The 19,894-nt window shown below is 36.4% G+C and overlaps 1 protein-coding gene across 1 annotated transcript in view; it reads left to right on the top strand.

Moving 5' to 3' along the window:
- LOC107566984 (unconventional myosin-X-like) overlaps positions 1 to 19,894 on the top strand; it is a 41,826-nt gene that overhangs the window by 8,616 nt on the left and 13,316 nt on the right. The window contains exons 2-20 of the mRNA XM_016252563.1: positions 611 to 709; positions 3,081 to 3,239; positions 8,743 to 8,930; positions 10,716 to 10,853; positions 10,945 to 11,069; positions 11,208 to 11,221; positions 11,338 to 11,422; positions 12,047 to 12,150; positions 12,402 to 12,531; positions 12,632 to 12,750; positions 13,029 to 13,175; positions 13,246 to 13,346; positions 13,447 to 13,513; positions 13,609 to 13,701; positions 13,908 to 13,976; positions 14,900 to 14,982; positions 15,070 to 15,178; positions 15,492 to 15,572; positions 19,155 to 19,279. Coding sequence (XP_016108049.1) covers positions 611 to 709; positions 3,081 to 3,239; positions 8,743 to 8,930; positions 10,716 to 10,853; positions 10,945 to 11,069; positions 11,208 to 11,221; positions 11,338 to 11,422; positions 12,047 to 12,150; positions 12,402 to 12,531; positions 12,632 to 12,750; positions 13,029 to 13,175; positions 13,246 to 13,346; positions 13,447 to 13,513; positions 13,609 to 13,701; positions 13,908 to 13,976; positions 14,900 to 14,982; positions 15,070 to 15,178; positions 15,492 to 15,572; positions 19,155 to 19,279 — 2,036 coding nt within the window. The remainder of the gene's footprint in view (positions 1 to 610; positions 710 to 3,080; positions 3,240 to 8,742; positions 8,931 to 10,715; positions 10,854 to 10,944; positions 11,070 to 11,207; positions 11,222 to 11,337; positions 11,423 to 12,046; positions 12,151 to 12,401; positions 12,532 to 12,631; positions 12,751 to 13,028; positions 13,176 to 13,245; positions 13,347 to 13,446; positions 13,514 to 13,608; positions 13,702 to 13,907; positions 13,977 to 14,899; positions 14,983 to 15,069; positions 15,179 to 15,491; positions 15,573 to 19,154; positions 19,280 to 19,894) is intronic.

Genomic DNA, 19,894 nt, shown 5'->3' with positions numbered 1-19,894 from the left:
GGGGGGGGGGGGGGGGGGGGGAATTTGCTCTAATGAGGTACAGTTATTGGTAATTATACCTTTTTTTGACATAATGTACACAAACAGTCCTAATGAGGAGAGCCTTCCAGAAAAAAGATATTGCTCAAAGGTTGATCTTTCATTTTTTTAGGAGACTTAAAGAAAGAAACTCTTGGAGACACGTGGGAAACTAAAACCGGAGATCTAGAATTACAAATACCAAAATGTTAAGATCTAGAAAGAATTAAAAATACCACATACTTTTAACACAACAGGTGTGTCTATTTTATTGTTTCTTCTACATTACATTTAAATTTAGTCATTTAGCAGACGCTTTTATCCAAAGCGACTTACAAATGAGGACAATAAAAGCAGTCAAAACTAACAAACTAACTAACTTACCTTTAACTTAACTTACTTATTTGTTTTTAATAAACTAACTTCTATGTGTTAGAGATTTTTCTGTACCACAGAATGTTCTCAAACATATCCTTTAACAATTTATAATTTAATTTCAAGATCCAGAATTCCATCTAACGCATGGTTTTGCAAACAGTTGTTTCTGCTATTTTTCAAGTATGTTGCTAACCAGCATTTGTGTGTTTGATAGGGTTGTCGTGTGTGGCTCTGGGTGGAGGATCATTATGTCTCCTGTACAGTGGACTCATGCTCTGGTGGAGTGGTGGTCTTTAACACCGACTATGGACAGGTAAGTGGGAGTGGCGGTGTATGCATTACACATAACAGTGGCTTAACATCTGCTCTGTGCACCTTAGATAAAAAAACGCACTGCTGAACAGGTGTCATGCTCTCATTTTACACAAACACACACTTCTCTGTGTACCCGCCTGTTTGGAAGAGACCAGCAGGCTGCTTGTCATCATGGAGCCCATCAGGTACACAGAGATGACCAGAAACTCAGTTAAGCCTGTTTCTCAACCGAGCACTATCTGTGTTTGTGTTTTAATGTGTGTTTCTTGAGTCTGTTTCTCATCTTCTCTCATGTATATTCAAACACACACAACTTGCTCGTGTCTCTGGCTTCTGTTTCTGGTTTACAGTACCATCAGTGGCCCATCTGTTACCTCCAAGCTGAGATTAGGATCTATATAGTTTAATAAAGCAATAAACACCTTTTGTTTAGTCTGTGCATTTCAGTGTTTTTTAAGCATTGGTTTTAGTTGTATTGTTTTAATTAAAAAAAGCATAAAAATGTGCTAAAAAAAATCACATTTATTATTAACAATAACTTTGTGATAATGTTCAGTCAGCTGGACTTACCAGGAAAAAACAAAACAAATAAATGACCAAATTAATAAAATAAATGCACATTAAATATTAAATATATTGCTGAAAAAAACTGCTTAAACCAGTCTGAGATGGTTTGCTGGTCTTAACTGATTTAAAGGTGACCTATTATGCCCCTTTTTACAAGATGTAAAATAAGTCTCTGATGTCCCCAGAGTGTGTGTGTGAAGTTTTAGCTCAATTTTTTTTTTACAGCTTGTTGAAATTGTCACTTTTAGGGTACTCGCCATTTTTTGTTTGTTTGTCCATTTAAATGCAAATGAGCTGCTGCTTCCGCCTCCCTTTTCAGAAGAGGGCAGAGCTTCAAGGTCTCATGCTCTGGCAAAACAGGACAATATCACACAATCTGATTGTACTGTGCAGTAAATGCGCGTTTATGAATTACACAGACGGTGAGCACACAAAAATAACGACATAGTTGGACTCAAGGCGGTCAAATTCACATTGCTTTCATATGCAATTTTTAACTACCACATTCCTATTTACGATCATTCTGGTAGCACGTGAAGGCAGCATCAGTGAAAACAGAGACAATAGTAGCTTTAGCAACATTAGCCTTACAGAGTGCCAAGAAGCTCTTTTGGAAAACAAAATATGACGGGTGATGCTTACTTTGTCTGGAGCTGACGTTCGCGCACAAAACGTTGGTATCGATCCCTCTTTCAGAATCAATCTTTGCACAACTCCAGCGCTGAACTGACCCTCGTTTGTGAGGGTTGTGTAAAATGATTAGCACAAACATATAGGGCTTTTCCGTTTTTTTTCCGGAACATTCCCTTCAAAAATGAAATTTAACCACCGTGACCTCAGCGGTCATGGAGACTTATGTTCGTTGGTGCATCCCAACACACGACACTTGTAATGACTCTTTGGCGCAGACACTGTAGCTCCACCAGCTACAGCAAGTAAACCGTAATGGCGGACTGCTGCTTCTCACTCAGGGCTGTGTCTATGCTAATAGGGCAAAGATCGTCACAGATGGGCGGGACTTTCCCTAGTATGTCGTCATTATAGGGAGAAATCTGGAACCGCTGTTTGGAGAGACTGTTTATGATTTATTGGGATTAGAAAAATGAGTGTGTGGATTTTTACCATTATAGACTGGTTGTTTTCACACACTGCGGCCACACAACTGTTCAAACGCCTTATAAAAGTGATTTTTGCATAATAGGTCACCTTTAAATAATCTCCCAGCCTGAACAAACTGGTGCTCAGCTGGCTTAGCTCATCGGCAAGCTGGTCTTCCAGGTCTGACCTATTGAAAGGAGTCTAAAACCAGCAAACAGACCAGCCTGAGCAGGCTAGGTGACCAGCTGAGACCAACAAACCATTTTAGGCTGGTTTAAGCTGTTTTTTTTCCAGCAGTCATTCTAGCAGGCGACTCACATGATATGAAAGTCTTGAAACTATTACAGCTATGTATTAAATTGGTTGCCTGGGATAACTTAAAAAAATTATAGAATTTTAGAGGTCATTGTACAAAAAATTCTGCCAAACAACTTTGCATTAATGTGCATTAATATAGAATTTAGTTGATGTGTCATCATGGATGTATGCAGTGCATATATCTGCTATTTTGCGATGCCTTTAAATGTGGGTCATCCAATCAGATTTTTGAGCAGTAACACCTTTTTAAATTTTTGTTTTACATTCCTCGTATATTGCCCTCTTTTTTGTTTCTCTTGTGATCATTGCACAAATGAAAACATAAATACTGCGAACAAAAGAAAAACATACTGTTAATATGTGTTGCAAATGTGTGTTTTGTTCAGGTGTACACCTACAAACAGAACGCTGTGAGCAGGCAGAGGGTTTACCCAATGCACAGCAGCAGTATCAATGGGGTCGAGGACATGGCAACCCTACAGGACCTGCACGACGGGGCCATTCTACACAACCTGCAGCTCCGCTACACACAGAAGAGCATATATGTGAGCAAACACACGGCAAAATTACACACACACACAAGCGTGCATTTTTACAAATTAGTGTGTGAGAGTGTGTGAATGTTTCAGTTGTGGTAAAAGACGCAATTGTCAAGGATACAGGATTGTTGTGCAGGTGGCTGGGTGGCTTTCTGGTCTTTAATGTGTCAAAGTAAAATATATTTGCTTAATTACACCTCTCTCTCCCTTTCGCTCTTTCTTTATACTGCCTCTTTGAGCGTTTCCTCACAACAGTGTACTGTGTTCTTCCTTGGGGATGGTTCAGCTGTGTTAGGTGTGCGTGTGCACTGTCGGGATGTGGTCTGTGCCAAAAGCAGTTAGTCCAGTTCCAGATTTCCAGACTGACTTTAAGAAACAGAGTTAACATGCTACTGCTAACTCTCTGAACAACATCACCACTCTGAAGTCTTTATTTCCAAAGCTCTGCATCAAATCCAATTAATAGATAATGATTGTTTGTGTGTGCACTCAGCGGGACTTAACATCTGTCAGGTTAACATCTGTTTACACTGCTCTATAGTTGTATTTAAAGGAATAGTCACCCAAAAATGAAATTTTGTCATAATTTACTCACCCTCTTGTCATTTCAAACCTGTATGACTTTCTTTCTTCTGTGGAGCACAAATGAATAAAATATGAATATCCTGGTCACTCTTTTCAATATAATGGAAGTGAATAAGGTCTGGGGCTGTCATGCTTCAAAAAGGACAGAAATGCTACATAAAAGTACTATAAATGATTGCAGAACTAGATCAATGATTCATTGAAAACATCTGATTCAAAAGAATGATTTGTTCACAAATTGAACATGACTGGTTGTCTCATGAATGTGCCAAGAAGAGCTAGGGCAGATGTCAGGACTTTCAGTGAAAAATTACTTGAATTTCAGTCTGTTCCCCATACAGTGCTATCATATGACTTCATAAGTCTATATAGCACACAAGACTATTTTTATAATACTTTTATGGTTCATATTTGTCACTGTAGCGCTTGACAGCCCAAGCCCTCATTTACTTTCATTATATTCAAAATAGTGGCAATGCCAGGATTTTTCAAAATGTATCTTTTATGTTCCACAGAAGAAGAAAAAAACATTTGGGTTTAAAACAACATTAGGATGAGTAAATAATGTGAGAATTTTCATTTAGTGGTGAATTGTTCCTTGATATTTCAAACATTTTCAATACATTGATTTTACAGTTTGAAATTATGACACACTATATGTTAATATGTCCCATCATTGATTTGTAAAGAGATTTTATTTGTCAAACATTATGATAAAAATAAGGTGGTACAGTCATTAATTGCTATTTTTTATTTTTCACACAACCTAATAATAATAATAATAACCCTTGCATGTCCATGTACTGATATAGTAATAACCTGTCATTGAGTATTCTAAAATAATGAAACAGCAATCATTCCAGCAGGCGACTCGCCCCTCTGTCTCTCTCTCTCTCTCTGTCTGTCTGTCATGTGAGGCCGTGTGATTGGATCAGTTTGAGTGTGAGATAACCAGTCAACTATGAGAGTGGGTGTGGTCTGCAGGTATTTGATGGTTATCACAATCATGTCAGAACTACTCACTTATCATGAGAAAATACACACCTTCTGTTTCGACATGACTGAAACCTTTTCCCACACCTTATTAGGGGTTGAGAAAAAAGCTAAAAGGACTAAATGATGTCTTAATGTGAATCTGTAATGCCAAAAAGGTGTGTATTAGGGTTAGGGCTAGCTTTAAAAAAAGGACGTGCAGATTTTTGATATAAAAACTTAATTCGTAATTTATCAGGATCATTATACAGAACATGAACAGTTTAAAGATCATGAACTGTTGACACAAAAAGTGTCACGTTTAGATTTTTGCACAATAAACCAATGCATTCAACATTTTGACAGGTTGTGTGCACAAGTCTGTCACATGTTGGTTTATGTTTTGGTGCCAAAACCAGATAAAAACTCACATATAAACACATTTTTCTTCATTGTCTAGTTTTGACAATGAGCTTATTTTTGATATGTTATGTTGTACATGTAAATGTTAGGAAACTGTCTTTATTTTACAATTCCATTTGGTGCCACTAGTAGAGTGCAAATGACACACATTATCTTTAAAATGTTCTCATATAAAATCGCATAAAAAAAACCCACCCGTCCATGCTTGTAAATCTAATAAATTGATTGGCTAATTAGAGCACCCACCACAGGTCTGCTTAACTGATTGGCTAATTGGTGACATATGGGAGCAATCAGAACGAATTAGTGTGTTATTTGTGTGTGGTTCGTTTTTGGTGGTCTGCCTATTTCTTCTTCAACTTCAATGTTATATTAAAAATGAATGCACAAAATCACAGAGAAGTTTATTTACTTATTTCCAAGAGGTGATTAGACTAAGTACAAATAAACAGTAACATTTCTCATGCCATTAAAAACACACAAGTCATGATGAAAATAAAAGCGTCTGGTTGAGCGTGTGTGTGTGTGTGTGTGTGTCGTCTTGTGGAATGTGTGTGTCTAGCTGAGATCCGATTCCACAGCATTTAAAACACAAAGACGTTTCTCTCTTGCTCTCTCACTCCCTCTCTGATTATAAACAGCTGTGTACGTTTTTTTTGCCTTACATTTGGCCAGAAAATACTAGGCCAGCTTCCCACATCAAAACACACATACACACACAAGGGGGCTGGTGATCCAGAAAATGTCTTTTGCATGTGAGGTTTACCTCTTTTTCATAGTATTGCTCCCTCTCTATTTCTTTTTCAGCCCCTCTTTTTTTGCTGTAGTGTGAGCGTGTAGCAGGAAATAGTTCTGCTTCAGTTAGGCCGGATCATGTTTCAACTCTCACTCTACACACTCAGTTTAACATTGAGAGGGTATGTGTGTGTAATGTGTCGTTTATTATGCATCACTATGCATAGCTCTCACTCTCAGTTGTCTCTCTAGACTGCAATCTCATGACTGCATCTGTCTATGCATGTGGAACAGCATGTAAAATGTGCTTTCTGAAAAAGTGCATCTTTTAACTTACTGTGACTATAGTCTACTTTATGAGTTCTTAACTATGAAGGTATTAGTAGCACCATTGGACTGAGCCCAACAACAACAGAGCGATACAGATGACGTTCACCCCCAATTAAACCCCTCAGTGTGCTGTTACACACATTTGCAGACACACCCAGGGGAGGTTATGGGAAGGACATGGCTGCTGTATACCTTATGGAGAATAAACCCTCGCAGGGGCATCTGGGGGCTTTTACTGGGGCAGTGTGTCACACTTTGATTGGCTGAGTCCAATACTACCTTATTACTCTTACTATTTCTGCCATATCTTTATATGGCTGAAATGGTATGAGTTGTATGCTTTCCCAAATTAAGCATTGTGTAAGCCTTGTTCAGGAAGTCTGTCGCTATCTATTTGATCACGCCATATCGTGTACTATTTCCGGGTCCGAGCCTCTATTCTGTTTCATATGAGAATTTATATTATGAAATCTGAATAGCCATTTATGAGCACTATTTATTTATAACACACATTTAAGCTAAAGTTTTAAAATCTCACCCTGACACCAAAATTGTAATGATTCAGAAAAGATTAATCACTCACTGGCCACCTGAGATTTCGGGAAGGGTTACAATCATGATTTTTTGGGGGAGTATTAGGGCACAATATATGCTGTCTTTGGCAAAGTAGTATTCATTATGTATACTATGCACAAAATGCATTGTGCATGATGACTGTGTCCCACAATGCAGTTTACTTGATTTGATTTATGATGCTTCCAATGGTGCAAATGAACAAGAAAATATGCCTATTGTGATTTTCTCAGTCAATTTGACTCAGATCATATCTAATAATAAAAATAATATAATAATAAAAAAAATTGATTAAAGTCAGCTTGAAACCAAAATCTTGATCATCTTGCATTCCCTATTGTGACGTATATCCAAGCTAAATGGCTTCTAGTCTAGAACAAAAATTGTTGACCGGCACTCGATAATTTCTTTCTTTTGGAAGGTGATTCAAATGTTAGATTTTTGTCATTTGCTAATTGCTGTCATCTCATGTGAGTGACAAGTTATACAAAGTTTTTAAAAACCATGATGTGCACAAATAAACTATATATTTTATTATAATAAACACTGCAATATTCCTTAACTTCTGATTTCATGCTGACTTTAAAAGTGAAAAATAACCATATTTCCAAGAAACTAAATCATTGGAAAAAAATATTGTTCTTATACATTTTTACATACTGCTTTTTAAACAGAAGATGGTATATAATGTGCAGTATTTGTTGTTAGCAGCATAATAGTATTCCATTCCAGGCATAGATTATGTAGACACCTAGACGCTGAGACAGCAGTGCAACTTGGTTTTAAAATGGACTTTTTTTTTATTTCAAAGAATGACTTCATTTTTCCTGTCCTAAAAAAAGAAGGGAATCCCGCCAGCCCATTCTGAGCAAACTGATAACACCTGTGTCTCAATAAGAAGGCTTTCCCCTTCTGAAGACCACATACTGACAGCTTAATGTCTGCTTTAAAACTTCTTACTCTACTGTACCTCTGTTTCCATCCGTCTCTCACTGAATTACAGTCTGACATTAATATTACTATAAAACCTACTGTGTAAATTCATCTCGGTGATTTGACTGAACTAACCTCATAAACAAGACATGCAAAATTCATTTAAACTACCATCTGTAGTTTGAAATTTGATTTTAACCGACATTGCATTCAGTTGAGACATTAGCACGAAACAGCTAGTGATGAAAGCTTTATTCAATCTTTAATGTTTCTTTCTTCTGCCAAACACAGAAGAAGATAAAGTTTCAACTGTTTTTGTTCATATAATGAATGTCAGTAGAGTTCAAAACAACACTGAATCCCATTGGTTTTTATTGTATGGACAGAAGGACAGACATTTAAAAAAATATCTTCTTTTGTGTTCCAGAGAAGAAAGTCATACAAGTTTGAAACGACAATTTTTGATGAATTATTTCTTTTAAGCACCTTTGGAATGAGCTGAAAATATATGCAGCATGTATTTTACATCTGGTTTTATATCATATAAACTGAAATTTCATCTTCAGTCATACATGTGTATATATATATATATATATATATATATATATATATATACATGTGTATATATATATATATATATATATATATATATATATATATATATATGATCATGCATACGATATGATAAGAGAGATGCAGGAGTGTGTCACATGTCCTAAACTCACCTGAACATTTGACCGCAAATAGATGCCAATTTGCACTTATTTGGCATTCAAATCAAAACATCTCAACAACCAATCCAATCTATTTGCATCAGTGGTTAGAAAAGTTGGTCTGGAGATACCAAAACACACACGTACATGTGCGCATGGTCATAGACATGGAGAGGGTGTTTAAAACATGTGGTTACTCACTTAATAAGTTTTTATTTTCCTATTCTTTTCCTATCTGTTTGCAGACATATATCGGCTCTATTTTAGCAGCAGTAAACCCTTATCAGAGTCTGTCAGATCTGTATGACGCCACAGCCATAGAACGATACAGTCGACATCACCTGGGCGAAATTCCTCCTCACATCTATGCCATTGCTAATGAGTGCTACAGATCGCTGTGGAAGCGCTCCAACAACCAGTGTGTGCTCATCAGGTATGTTTCTGTATTGCATTGCACGTCATTATGCATTTAACTAACCAGTGGTTTCTGCAGGCTTCATTTTGCCTCTTGCATTCTCATTTTATAAAAGACTATAAAGTTTTCTGTCATGACCTTAACATTCAACTCTGACTCTCATAAAGGTTTGAGGTCAAACTCATGGCTGCCTGGCAGCACTCATTACACAAGCATGCATAGGTTAAAGGTGGCAGACTGCTGTGTTTGTTCTCCACACTGCAGATCTCTCTTCTGCTTTAGTGCGAGCCAATACAAATTGGCCGAATACCTGACCGCCGTGGCCAAGCCTAGACTAAGAAAAGCCCTGAGCATGTACCGACTCAGCAAGCGGACATTGATAGGGCTACCAAAAGAAGACAGGCTTTTCTCTTACTGCACAAAAATCGACCTAGAAACTGAAGTGCACTTCTTAAACTCGTGCTGTAACTTCACACAATATGAGAACGCTTTCTTTTCCATTTTTGCAAACCGCAATAGAGAATTTCAATGGAAATCTAATACTTCTAATACATACTCCCAGACCTGCGGGATGAAACCACAGTGAGCACAAACAAGCCTTGCCTTATGAAAAGGGCAAGCAGAAGGACACAAACACAACACTGAAAGTAACTCTGCACAGGCATAAAATAATTTTACATTTATGAACAACATCATTTTTCAGTGATACCTTTACTTTTCAATAATATGGTACATGTCCTATGACATTTCTCTAAGGGACAAATCCCTTTCTCTGTTGTTAAAACTATTAGATATATTAGATAAACTATAATATAAATATAAAATTAACCTAGCATGAAAAGTATCTAATTTTACACACTTTAAATGTCTGTATTCCCCTTAAAATGTTTATTTTGGCCTGTCCCACAGCATAGTTTTTGCCCTTGTATAATAATTTTATGAATTTAATTTGATGTTTATTTAATGTCTTTAATATAAATTAAATCACAGTTTTAAACGTCAAATTTTAGCAAACCTCATATAAAATGAATAGAAATAAAACAGCCCTAGTTTGACCACCTAAGGGTTGAAAGGCGCCATTTTCTTTCACAGACTATTTATTAAAATACATTTTTATTCGAGCTGCTGGCCCTAATTTGTGGACAGTGCCATGTATGCTCTACCAAAAGTATGGGGTGGATTTTTTATGTTTCTAAAAGAAGTCTGTTGTGCTCAACAAGGCTGCATTTATTTAATTGAAAATACATTTAAGACTGTAATATTGTGAAATATTATTGCAATTTAAGATCATGCTTTTCTATTGTAATATATTTTAAAATGCAATTTATTTCTGTAATGCAAAGCTGAATTTGCAGCAGCCATTACTCCAGTCTTCAGTTTCACATGATCCTTCAGTAATCATTCTAATATGGTGATTTGCTATCAATGTTGAAAACAGTTGTGCTGTTTAATATTTTTGTAGAAAACGTGATACTTTTTTTTTTAGGATTCTCTGATTAATTTTTTGTAACAATGCAAGTCTTTACTGTCACATTTGCGTCAATTTAATGTGTCCTGTTCATTTCTGTTCATGTGACCCCAAACTTTTGAACAGTAGTCTACATATATGTGTATATGTAATATTTATTGCTTGAACAATGTGTTAGCTCATTATTATGACAGCAAAGCTTCTTGTATCTTGAAAGGCTCCTTGAATAAGAGCCAGAATATAACTGCCCTCTGCTGGCCACATCAGCTCATTACAACTTTCAGCTAAGATTCATCTGTCAGCACTGATATTTTCTGTGTGTGTGTGTGTGTCAGTGGGGAGAGTGGAGCAGGTAAAACTGAGAGCACAAAGATGATTCTGCGCTTTCTGTCTGCAATGAGTCAGCAAAGTGTGATGCTCTCAACTGCAAATAGAGCATCATCTCATGTAGAGGAGGCAATTCTGGAGAGCAGGTTTGTACATATATTAAATAACACAAAACACTCCATATGAACAGTGCGCTCACTCATATGCATGACTGTATCTGTCTCTCTGTCTCTGTAGTCCAATAATAGAGGCATTTGGAAATGCTAGAACAGTTCATAATAACAACTCTAGTCGCTTTGGGAAATTCATCCAGCTTCATTTCAGCCAGCATGGAAACATCCAGGGAGGAAGAATCACAGACTGTATCCTCTGTTTGGATTGTTGGGTGTGTTGTTTGGATGTGTCAACAGTTAGTTAATCTCTTTAGCTTTATTTCATTACCTGTACTGTGATAGTGTCTCTTTCTGCATTTGCCTTGACTTTATATTTTCAACACACAGACCTTTTAGAAAAGGTGAGTTTCTTATATTCATGAAACTTTTACATGCATGATTGTGTGTGTGTGTGTGATTTAAGTGGGTCACTGATCATGTCTTTGTTGGACTCTTACTGTCTGTGTTTCTCTCTAAGAATCGTGTTGTGTGTCAAAATCCCGGGGAAAGGAATTATCGCATATTCTATGCTCTGCTGGCCGGAACCAGCGCAGAACAGAGGGGTGAGTCTGGGCTGTCTACATTGTCCACAGATTTCAGTTTGAAGCCTCTTTTTAACCCTTGTGTCAGAGACTGAAGACCCATCGCCCTGTCTTCAAAGTGCCTTAAAAGTATTACATCCTCAAGAGGGCGTAATTTGTTTAATCTGAACAAATTAATTTAGGCTTTATTGACACAATTGTTATTTTAGTATCATTGAGACAGTGCTGTAGTTTTTATTGATATTTTGAATTTGCAGCTAGCTGAAATAGAAAAAGGTTATGATTACATTTTATGTTATTTCGGTTAACATTTATTTTATTTCAAGTAAATATTTTTTATGGTTTTAGTTACTGTAGGTTACTACAGCAACCCTGGTTAACACTGACCATAAACACTAACCCTGGTTAAACACTAACACATACATTTGCTTTTGAAATCCAAATTTTTATAGATGACTGTTTGCTATCATTTTGTGTGCCAAAACTGTGTTGGTTTTCTCAGTTTTGCCACCTTCTGCTGCTGTCACTGTCACATGAGACAGAGAGGTCAGGAGGTCATAGTATCACAGTGAATCAGTGCTGTTTGTTACACAGTATCAGTTTGTTTAAGATCTGTGTTTATCGCTCTCACTCATTTTCTCACAGAGTCGTTCTCCCTTTCCCCTCCGGAGGGCTTTCGTTATCTGGGTCAGTCAGGATGTGTGAAGGACAAAGCCATTAATGACACAGAGACTTTTCAGGAAGTGCTGGTAAGACAGTCACAGCATCAACTGTATGATTAGTCTAAAGTACCATTTACATTTTTACTCTTTTTCTCAGGATTATTTAATGAATGAAAGTTCAAAGAAACAGCATTTATTTGAAATATACATTTTTGTAGCGCTGTAAAAAGTCTTTACTAAAAGTATTAATTTCTTTAGAAAATCTTATTGACCTCAATCTTTTGAACAATAGTGTATAAATATGTTTTAATGCTGGTTGACTGTGTTTTGTGTGTTAGAATGCTCTGAGGACAATGCAGTTTGGAGAAGAGAACATCAAGGAGGTTTTGAGGCTCCTGTCAGGAATCCTGCATGTAGGAAACATTGAGTTTTTAACGGCAGGTGGAGCACAGGTCTGCTCTAAATCAGGTAAGCACTCCTCCACTCTCCTCTCTGTTTTTCTTTGTCTTGATTGAGAACTGCATTACATTTATATTAATATGTAAATGTAAAATATGTGTATGTTTAGCTCTCAGTAAAGCTGCAGAACTTTTGGGGTTGGATTGTGCCCAGTTGGCTGAAGTTTTGACTCACAGATCCATGATCCTCAGAGGAGAAGAGATCAGCACACCTCTCACTGTAGAGCAGGTAGCAGGGGTGTTACAAACAAAGTTTCCCATCAAACACCACAACTTAACTTAACACTTTTCAATTCAGTGCCAGTGTATTACTGCTAAGTGTAAGAAAATTATTGAGAGATTGAGAAAATAAATAGTAAGAGATTGAGATAAACAGCTCACACAGTGAGATAATACTCAACCTGTATGAACAATCAAGTCACACCTTAAGTATATTTAAGTAAATAATAAATAGCTATACCCTCTGTAGTCAGAATAACAACACAAATATGCCTGTGTGTGTATCAGGCAGTGGACTCGCGGGACTCTATGGCAATGGCTCTCTACTCTCAGTGCTTTACTTGGATCATTCGTAAATTGAACAGCCGTATCAATGGCAATGAAGACTTCCGATCCATCGGCATCCTGGACATCTTTGGGTTTGAGAACTTTGAGGTGAGAGTCATTATGATGACATCGAGTCATTATTTTATTCTTTTTGCTTGATTTTCTTTCTTCCTCTCAGGTGAACCGGTTTGAGCAGTTTAACATTAACTATGCAAATGAGAAGCTACAGGAGTATTTCAACAAGCACATTTTCTCTCTAGAGCAACTTGAGTACAACAAGTAAGTCATTACAAATATGAACACATCACCAACACCAAAACACACTAACACACAAACATCTAATTCTCTGCCATTTATTGCTCTCTGTTTGTGTTCATAGAGAAGGGCTGGTCTGGGATGATGTCAACTGGATGGACAATGGAGAGTGCCTTGATCTCATAGAAAAGGTAAAAACACAAACACAGACCCACTTGGAATGAAACACTGTCTACATTCTGACGTTCTAGATCTGAGTCTGTCTGTGCGTGTGTTTTCTCTGCAGAAGTTGGGTTTGCTCGCTCTCGTGAATGAGGAGAGTCATTTTCCTAAAGGCACTGATGACACATTGCTGGAGAAACTCCATAGCCAGCATGCTGTAGGTCATACACAGACATCATCATTTTTTTGAAGGGCTGCAGGTTTGCATGAACAAGAGCTGTAAGCAAGAATGTAACCAAATGTTTAAGGAAGAGCCAAAATAAACTTTTGATCCACCACAGATATGAATATTGGGCATAAAATCACCCTGAATATGGGAACTGCTGTATAATCACTAATCTATATCTCTCTTCATCTTATTAGAGGAATCAGTTCTACGTTAAGCCTCGTGTTGCAGTTCATCAGTTTGGAATCAAGCATTATGCAGGAGAGGTACAACACCCTTTTTTATTTTTATTTTTAAAAATACTTTACTTTATCAACCAAAAATAACAGCAACAAAATATATATACTTTTTAAAATGATTTATATGTATGAGTAAATTAGCATTTGTAAGCATCTTTCACAACCAGTGACATTTTACTCATATATCTATCAAGTTTCATAATAGGTACAGTGTTTCATATTAGATCATGTTTCATAATAGGTACAGGTACAGATGTTGCTTATAAAATAATATAGCTTAAATAAATTCTTTAAAAATCCTACAATGTGATTTTCTGGATATTTTTTTTCTCATTTTGTCTCTCATAGTTGAGGTATACCTATGATGAAAATTACTGGCCTCTCTCATCTTTTTAAGTGGGAGAACTTGCACAATTGGTGGCTGACTAAATACTTTTTTGCCCCACTGTATACTTTTTAAAATGATTTATATGTGAGTAAATTAGCATTTGTAAGCATCTTTCACAACCAGTGACATTTTACTCATATATCTATCAAGTTTCATAATAGGTACATTGTTTCATATTAGATCATGTTTCATAATAGGTACAGGTACAGATGTTGCTTATAAAATAATATAGATTGTAATTTTAATGTGCATTTTTTTTCTTATAAAAGAGTCAAGAGGCATTATTATTTATTAACATAAGCAGTGTTTTATTAAATATATGATTAAATAGACTTTTGATACAATATGGTTTGTTAATTACCAGCCACTAAGTTGTTGATCACGTTTTTGCGTTTTTGTATGGCAAAGTTTCATTTGGAAAATTGTAGTCTCTTCACCTGTAGTGCACTGCATATATCATGTGTTATGGTATATACTGTATTAGAGAATGAGACAAAAATGTGGTCAACATCAGCGTTACAGGTGTCATGTCTCAGATTAACATCCTGCTTTTTGTCTCCAGGTTGTGTATAATGTCAGAGGAATCCTGGAGAAGAACAGAGACACTTTCAGAGATGATATTCTCAACTTACTCAGGGACAGCAGGTGTGTGTGTGTGTGTGTGTGTGTGTGTTTGTAGTTGTGTGACTGTTCTCTGTGAGGTCATTTGTTCACACGCTCCTGTTCTCTCAGGTTGGATTTTGTGTATGATCTTTTTGAGCGAGTGAACACCTGGACTGGACAGGACACTGTCAAGTGCGGCTCAAAGTATCGCAGACCTACTGTTAGCTCCCAATTTAAGGTAAGAAACTACAACTCCCATAATGCTTTAGAGCAGGTAAACAATAGCCAAATTTAAATGAAAGTGAAGGTAACAAGATATCTGACTGATGTTTTCTTATTTCTACTGAAATTTCTCAAATTTGATTTAAAAAGTGGAACAAATCTGTTTGTTTCACTAAAGAAACAATCCAAAACTATCAAACGATTGTCTGTTCACCTTTCAGTTATAATAATAAAATAAAGTAACTAAAGGTAGTAGTTAGTAGATTACGTGTATTAGGTATAAAACATTTTAACATTTTGTAACAGATGATTTATTTCTGTCTACCCAGAATTCATTGCACTCCCTGATGTCTACCCTTAGTGCCTCCAATCCATTCTTTGTACGCTGCGTTAAACCCAACAATAGCAAGGTATGTGTCACACACACAAACATATGAACAATAAATGTCTGCTGCTTGACCCAAGAACCAGATTTTAAATAGACTTTTGATACAATATGGTTTGTTAATTACCAGCCACTAAGTTGTTGATCACGTTTTTGCGTTTTTGTATGGCAAAGTTTCATTTGGAAAATTGTAGTCTCTTCACCTGTAGTGCACTGCATATATCATGTGTTATGGTATATACTGTATTAGAGAATGAGACAAAAATGTGGTCAACATCAGCGTTACAGGTGTCATGTCTCAGATTAACATCCTGCTTTTTGTCTCCAGGTTGTGTATAATGTCAGAGGAATCCTGGAGAAGAACAGAGACACTTTCAGAGATGATATTCTCAACTTACTCAGGGACAGCAGGTGTGTGTGTGTGTGTGTGTGTGTTTGTAGTTGTGTGACTGTTCTCTGTGAGGTCATTTGTTCACACGCTCCTGCTCTCTCAGGTTGGATTTTGTGTATGATCTTTTTGAGCGAGTGAACACCTGGACTGGACAGGACACTGTCAAGTGCGGCTCAAAGTATCGCAGACCTACTGTTAGCTCCCAATTTAAGGTAAGAAACTACAACTCCCATAATGCTTTAGAGCAGGTAAACAATAGCCAAATTTAAATGAAAGTGAAGGTAACAAGATATCTGACTGATGTTTTCTTATTTCTACTGAAATTTCTCAAATTTGATTTAAAAAGTGGAACAAATCTGTTTGTTTCACTAAAGAAACAATCCAAAACTATCAAACGATTGTCTGTTCACCTTTCAGTTATAACAATAAAATAAAGTAACTAAAGGTAGTAGTTAGTAGATTACGTGTATTAGGTATAAAACATTTTAACATTTTGTAACAGATGATTTATTTCTGTCTACCCAGAATTCATTGCACTCCCTGATGTCTACCCTTAGTGCCTCCAATCCATTCTTTGTACGCTGCGTTAAACCCAACAATAGCAAGGTATGTGTCACACACACAAACATATGAACAATAAATGTCTGCTGCTTGACCCAAGAACCAGATTTCGTGCCAGTTTGTGTAACTTTGTATTGTGTTCTGGTTTGGAATTAATGGTGATTTCCAGTTTTGAGTGGTTTTGTTTATTTTGAGAATGACAGTCGGCTTATATTTATGGGACGAGTTCCAGTGCAGACATCTAAAACACATCAATTAGACATGCACACTATCAGATGGTGATTCTGTGTACGGTGGTATATCTCCGTTTTTTCATTCAGTAGCGACAGAAGGAGATTACACATCATAATCTTGATGTGAAGATATAAGTCTCCTTTGAGAGACACAGACACATGCTCTGCACACTTTTCTATTCTGACTGCATTGGACCCGAGGCCATTCAGCAGGCTGCCTATTAACTCTACAGCAGATGTCAGACTGCATGTGTGTTTTGTGTATGTTAGTTACTCTTTGTTCATTTGTTTGAGTGCAGAGGGGTTAATGGGACGCATCAATTCTGTTCCATTCTACTTTTGCTTTCAGGTCATGCATAAACAAATCTATGCTGAAGTAAATCAATATGCAAATTCAGCCTCATGCAGAAGTCACAAGTAAATAGTATAGCTAAAATGTATATTTACTATATCTAAATTATTTAAATTATATTTTATATAAAAAGCACCTCTGGTAAACAAAATAATAATAACAGAATAATAATTATAATAGTTAAAAGCTGAATTAACAAACTAACTAATTCAAAGGTACTTATGTGCCATGTTTGTTTGCTTTGTTTATCTACGTATATACCGTACATAATATTTAAAAATCATTTAAGAAAATACAAGAGAAATCAAACAGACACATGTGATAATGCAGAATTATTTAATAATTGTTTCTCCTTTTTTGTCTTCAAATAAGTTTGACTTGACTTTAATTATTTTTCCCCGTTTTCTCTCTTCTTTTTTATTTTCAGATAAACTTTTTTTGTAAATGATGTCTATCATGTATAGCATCTATCAATTTTTCTGTTTTCTATATTTATCTATGTATTTAATATTAAATTCTGTTTAAAATCATTCTTCAGTAAAAATAGATTATTATAATATTTTTTATATTTATAATATAAATATACAGTATTTTGTTAATGAACTAATTTACAATTATGTATGATATCTCTATATATCTGTCTCTTTATATGTCTGTCTTTCTGTCAATTATATTTTAGTTGTATCCGCTGTTCCCCCACTTTACGTGAATGTAAACAGCTGGGGTGGCTTCTTCCCCTTTTCTACCCACAATGCATTTCTCTCCAATACCCCCTTCCCCCTTTGAACACAAATTAGCCCAGCATGGATCTGATCTCCATGGCAACCAGCAGTGTGTGAATGAGAGCGGAGAGGTTGGGGGTGTGTGTATGTGTGTGAGCTGACCAGTTGATCACTGGCTTGTTGTGGACATACACTCACTCAGAGCTGCTGACGGTCACAGGATGAGAAAGAACACTTTACTGCACAGTAAGAGTTCATGTATTATTAAAGTAAACTTTCAGCCAGTTGTAGAAAAACAGAACAGATGTAGTGATGTTTAGACAGATGCTGAGAGTTTTTCCAGATGTTTGAATATACATTTGACTGTGACGTAGTCTTCAATTATATGAGTGGGCAGATATCTGTTTACCTGTTGGATAATGAAGATGCTTCTCAAAGTTTTGCTTATTAAAGAGGAGATTTATGAAAACAGTTTGCACTATTCTGATGGTTTGGTTCTTAAAGGGATAGTTTACCCAAAAATGACAATTCTGCCCTAATTTGTTGTTGTCCTAATCTGAACCTGAATGACTTACTTTCTTCTGTGAAATATAAAAAATAAATTTTGAAGAACTGTTTTTGCCCATACAGTGAGAGTCAGTGGGGTCCGAAACAACACTGGACCCCTGTGACTTTCACTGTTTGTACAAAAACACTGACACATATTTCAGAATAACTACTTTTGTGTTTCACGGACAAAAGAAAGAGAATCAGGTTTGAAACAACATATGAGAGAGTAAATGATGACAGAATTGTCATTTTGGGGTGAACTATCCCTTTAATATGTTTTATATTTTGGCAGTATTTGTTTTTCTGGGAGACAATTAAAGAGAGATGTTGTCCCTCCCCCCATGAAGCACTCTGACATTGATCCTGTCTGCTTTCTGTGACTTGTGCTGCATGTATCAGTATGTTAATGTGCCTCTGACTATAATGAATGATTGTGTGAGTGTGAGTGTGTGTGTGTGTTGGTATTGACCTTGCGCTCACAGAGCTCATTCACCACTCATCTCCTCATCTCACTTTCATTCTGGTTCATTCCTCCTTCCACAGAGATGACATTTAGAAGTGGGGATCACAGCGCCCCGTTTCCGACCTCACCCCCACACAGGGTCAGAGGTCAGGGGGAGAGGGGGTGATGATGGCCTATTTAGTGTGCTTGAAGAATGAATCCACTCAAAGCTCAACCAATCTGTATTTGAAAGCAGAATTAGTTCAGCTAATTTAGATTTAGAACTTTTTTTAGATAGAGCAGCGAAGAAGCTGTAGAAATTTAAATTGTTACAATGTTTCTGTATTTCTTTTGCAGATGCCCAATCAGTTTGAGCAGTCTGTAGTCCTCAACCAGCTGAGATATTCTGGGATGCTGGAGACAGTTAAAATCAGATGTTCTGGGTTTCCGGTTCGGAGAACGTTCAAGGACTTCTGTGCCAGGTTTGTCCCCCAAACACAACAAACTCACACATTCCTGCTAAAAACTGATTTGTTCTGAAACTTTTTCATTCTGGTTTCCTTTTTTAAGTGAAAATACAGAGAGAATTTATTCAAGGTTATTTAAGTTTTTACAACACCACTTTTGGCAGAGTTAAATGAAGTCATTATCATTCTTTTCAATCCAAATAAGCCTTCTTTGTATGCAGATGAGACTAGAATGTGTCTTATTCACAAAATTCAGAGCTATTTGCTTTTCTATTGTTCATGGTAGCAGTAATTCATTGAACGATAATCAAATGATGGATAAGAGCATTATAATTGAACAGAAATTTAAGCACAATGTTGGCATTTAAAAGTAAGACCTGTTTTTAGCCAGTGGATAGAGCCAGGTCAGTTCGATATAATGCAGAATTTGATTTGTCTAAAATTCTCACTGGTCCACGGATGTGCAACAAAACATTTCCCAATTTTTGATCACATGATGTCGCATAATTTCACATTTTTCTATCTCTGTTGAAATCAATAGATTCACAGTGTCCACTCACGTAAACTCTTGTGTTTAGACTCCCTTACAGTGAACCACTTTTGCAGGACAATTTAATCACTGTTTTATTT

This window comes from Sinocyclocheilus grahami, unplaced genomic scaffold (genome assembly GCF_001515645.1).
Source record: "Sinocyclocheilus grahami isolate Dianchi unplaced genomic scaffold, SAMN03320097.WGS_v1.1 scaffold1120.1, whole genome shotgun sequence".
In the NCBI taxonomy this organism is placed as follows: Eukaryota; Metazoa; Chordata; class Actinopteri; order Cypriniformes; family Cyprinidae; genus Sinocyclocheilus; species Sinocyclocheilus grahami.
The sequence above is the reverse complement of the archived record's forward strand: the minus strand, read 5'-3'. Positions and strand labels throughout refer to the sequence as shown.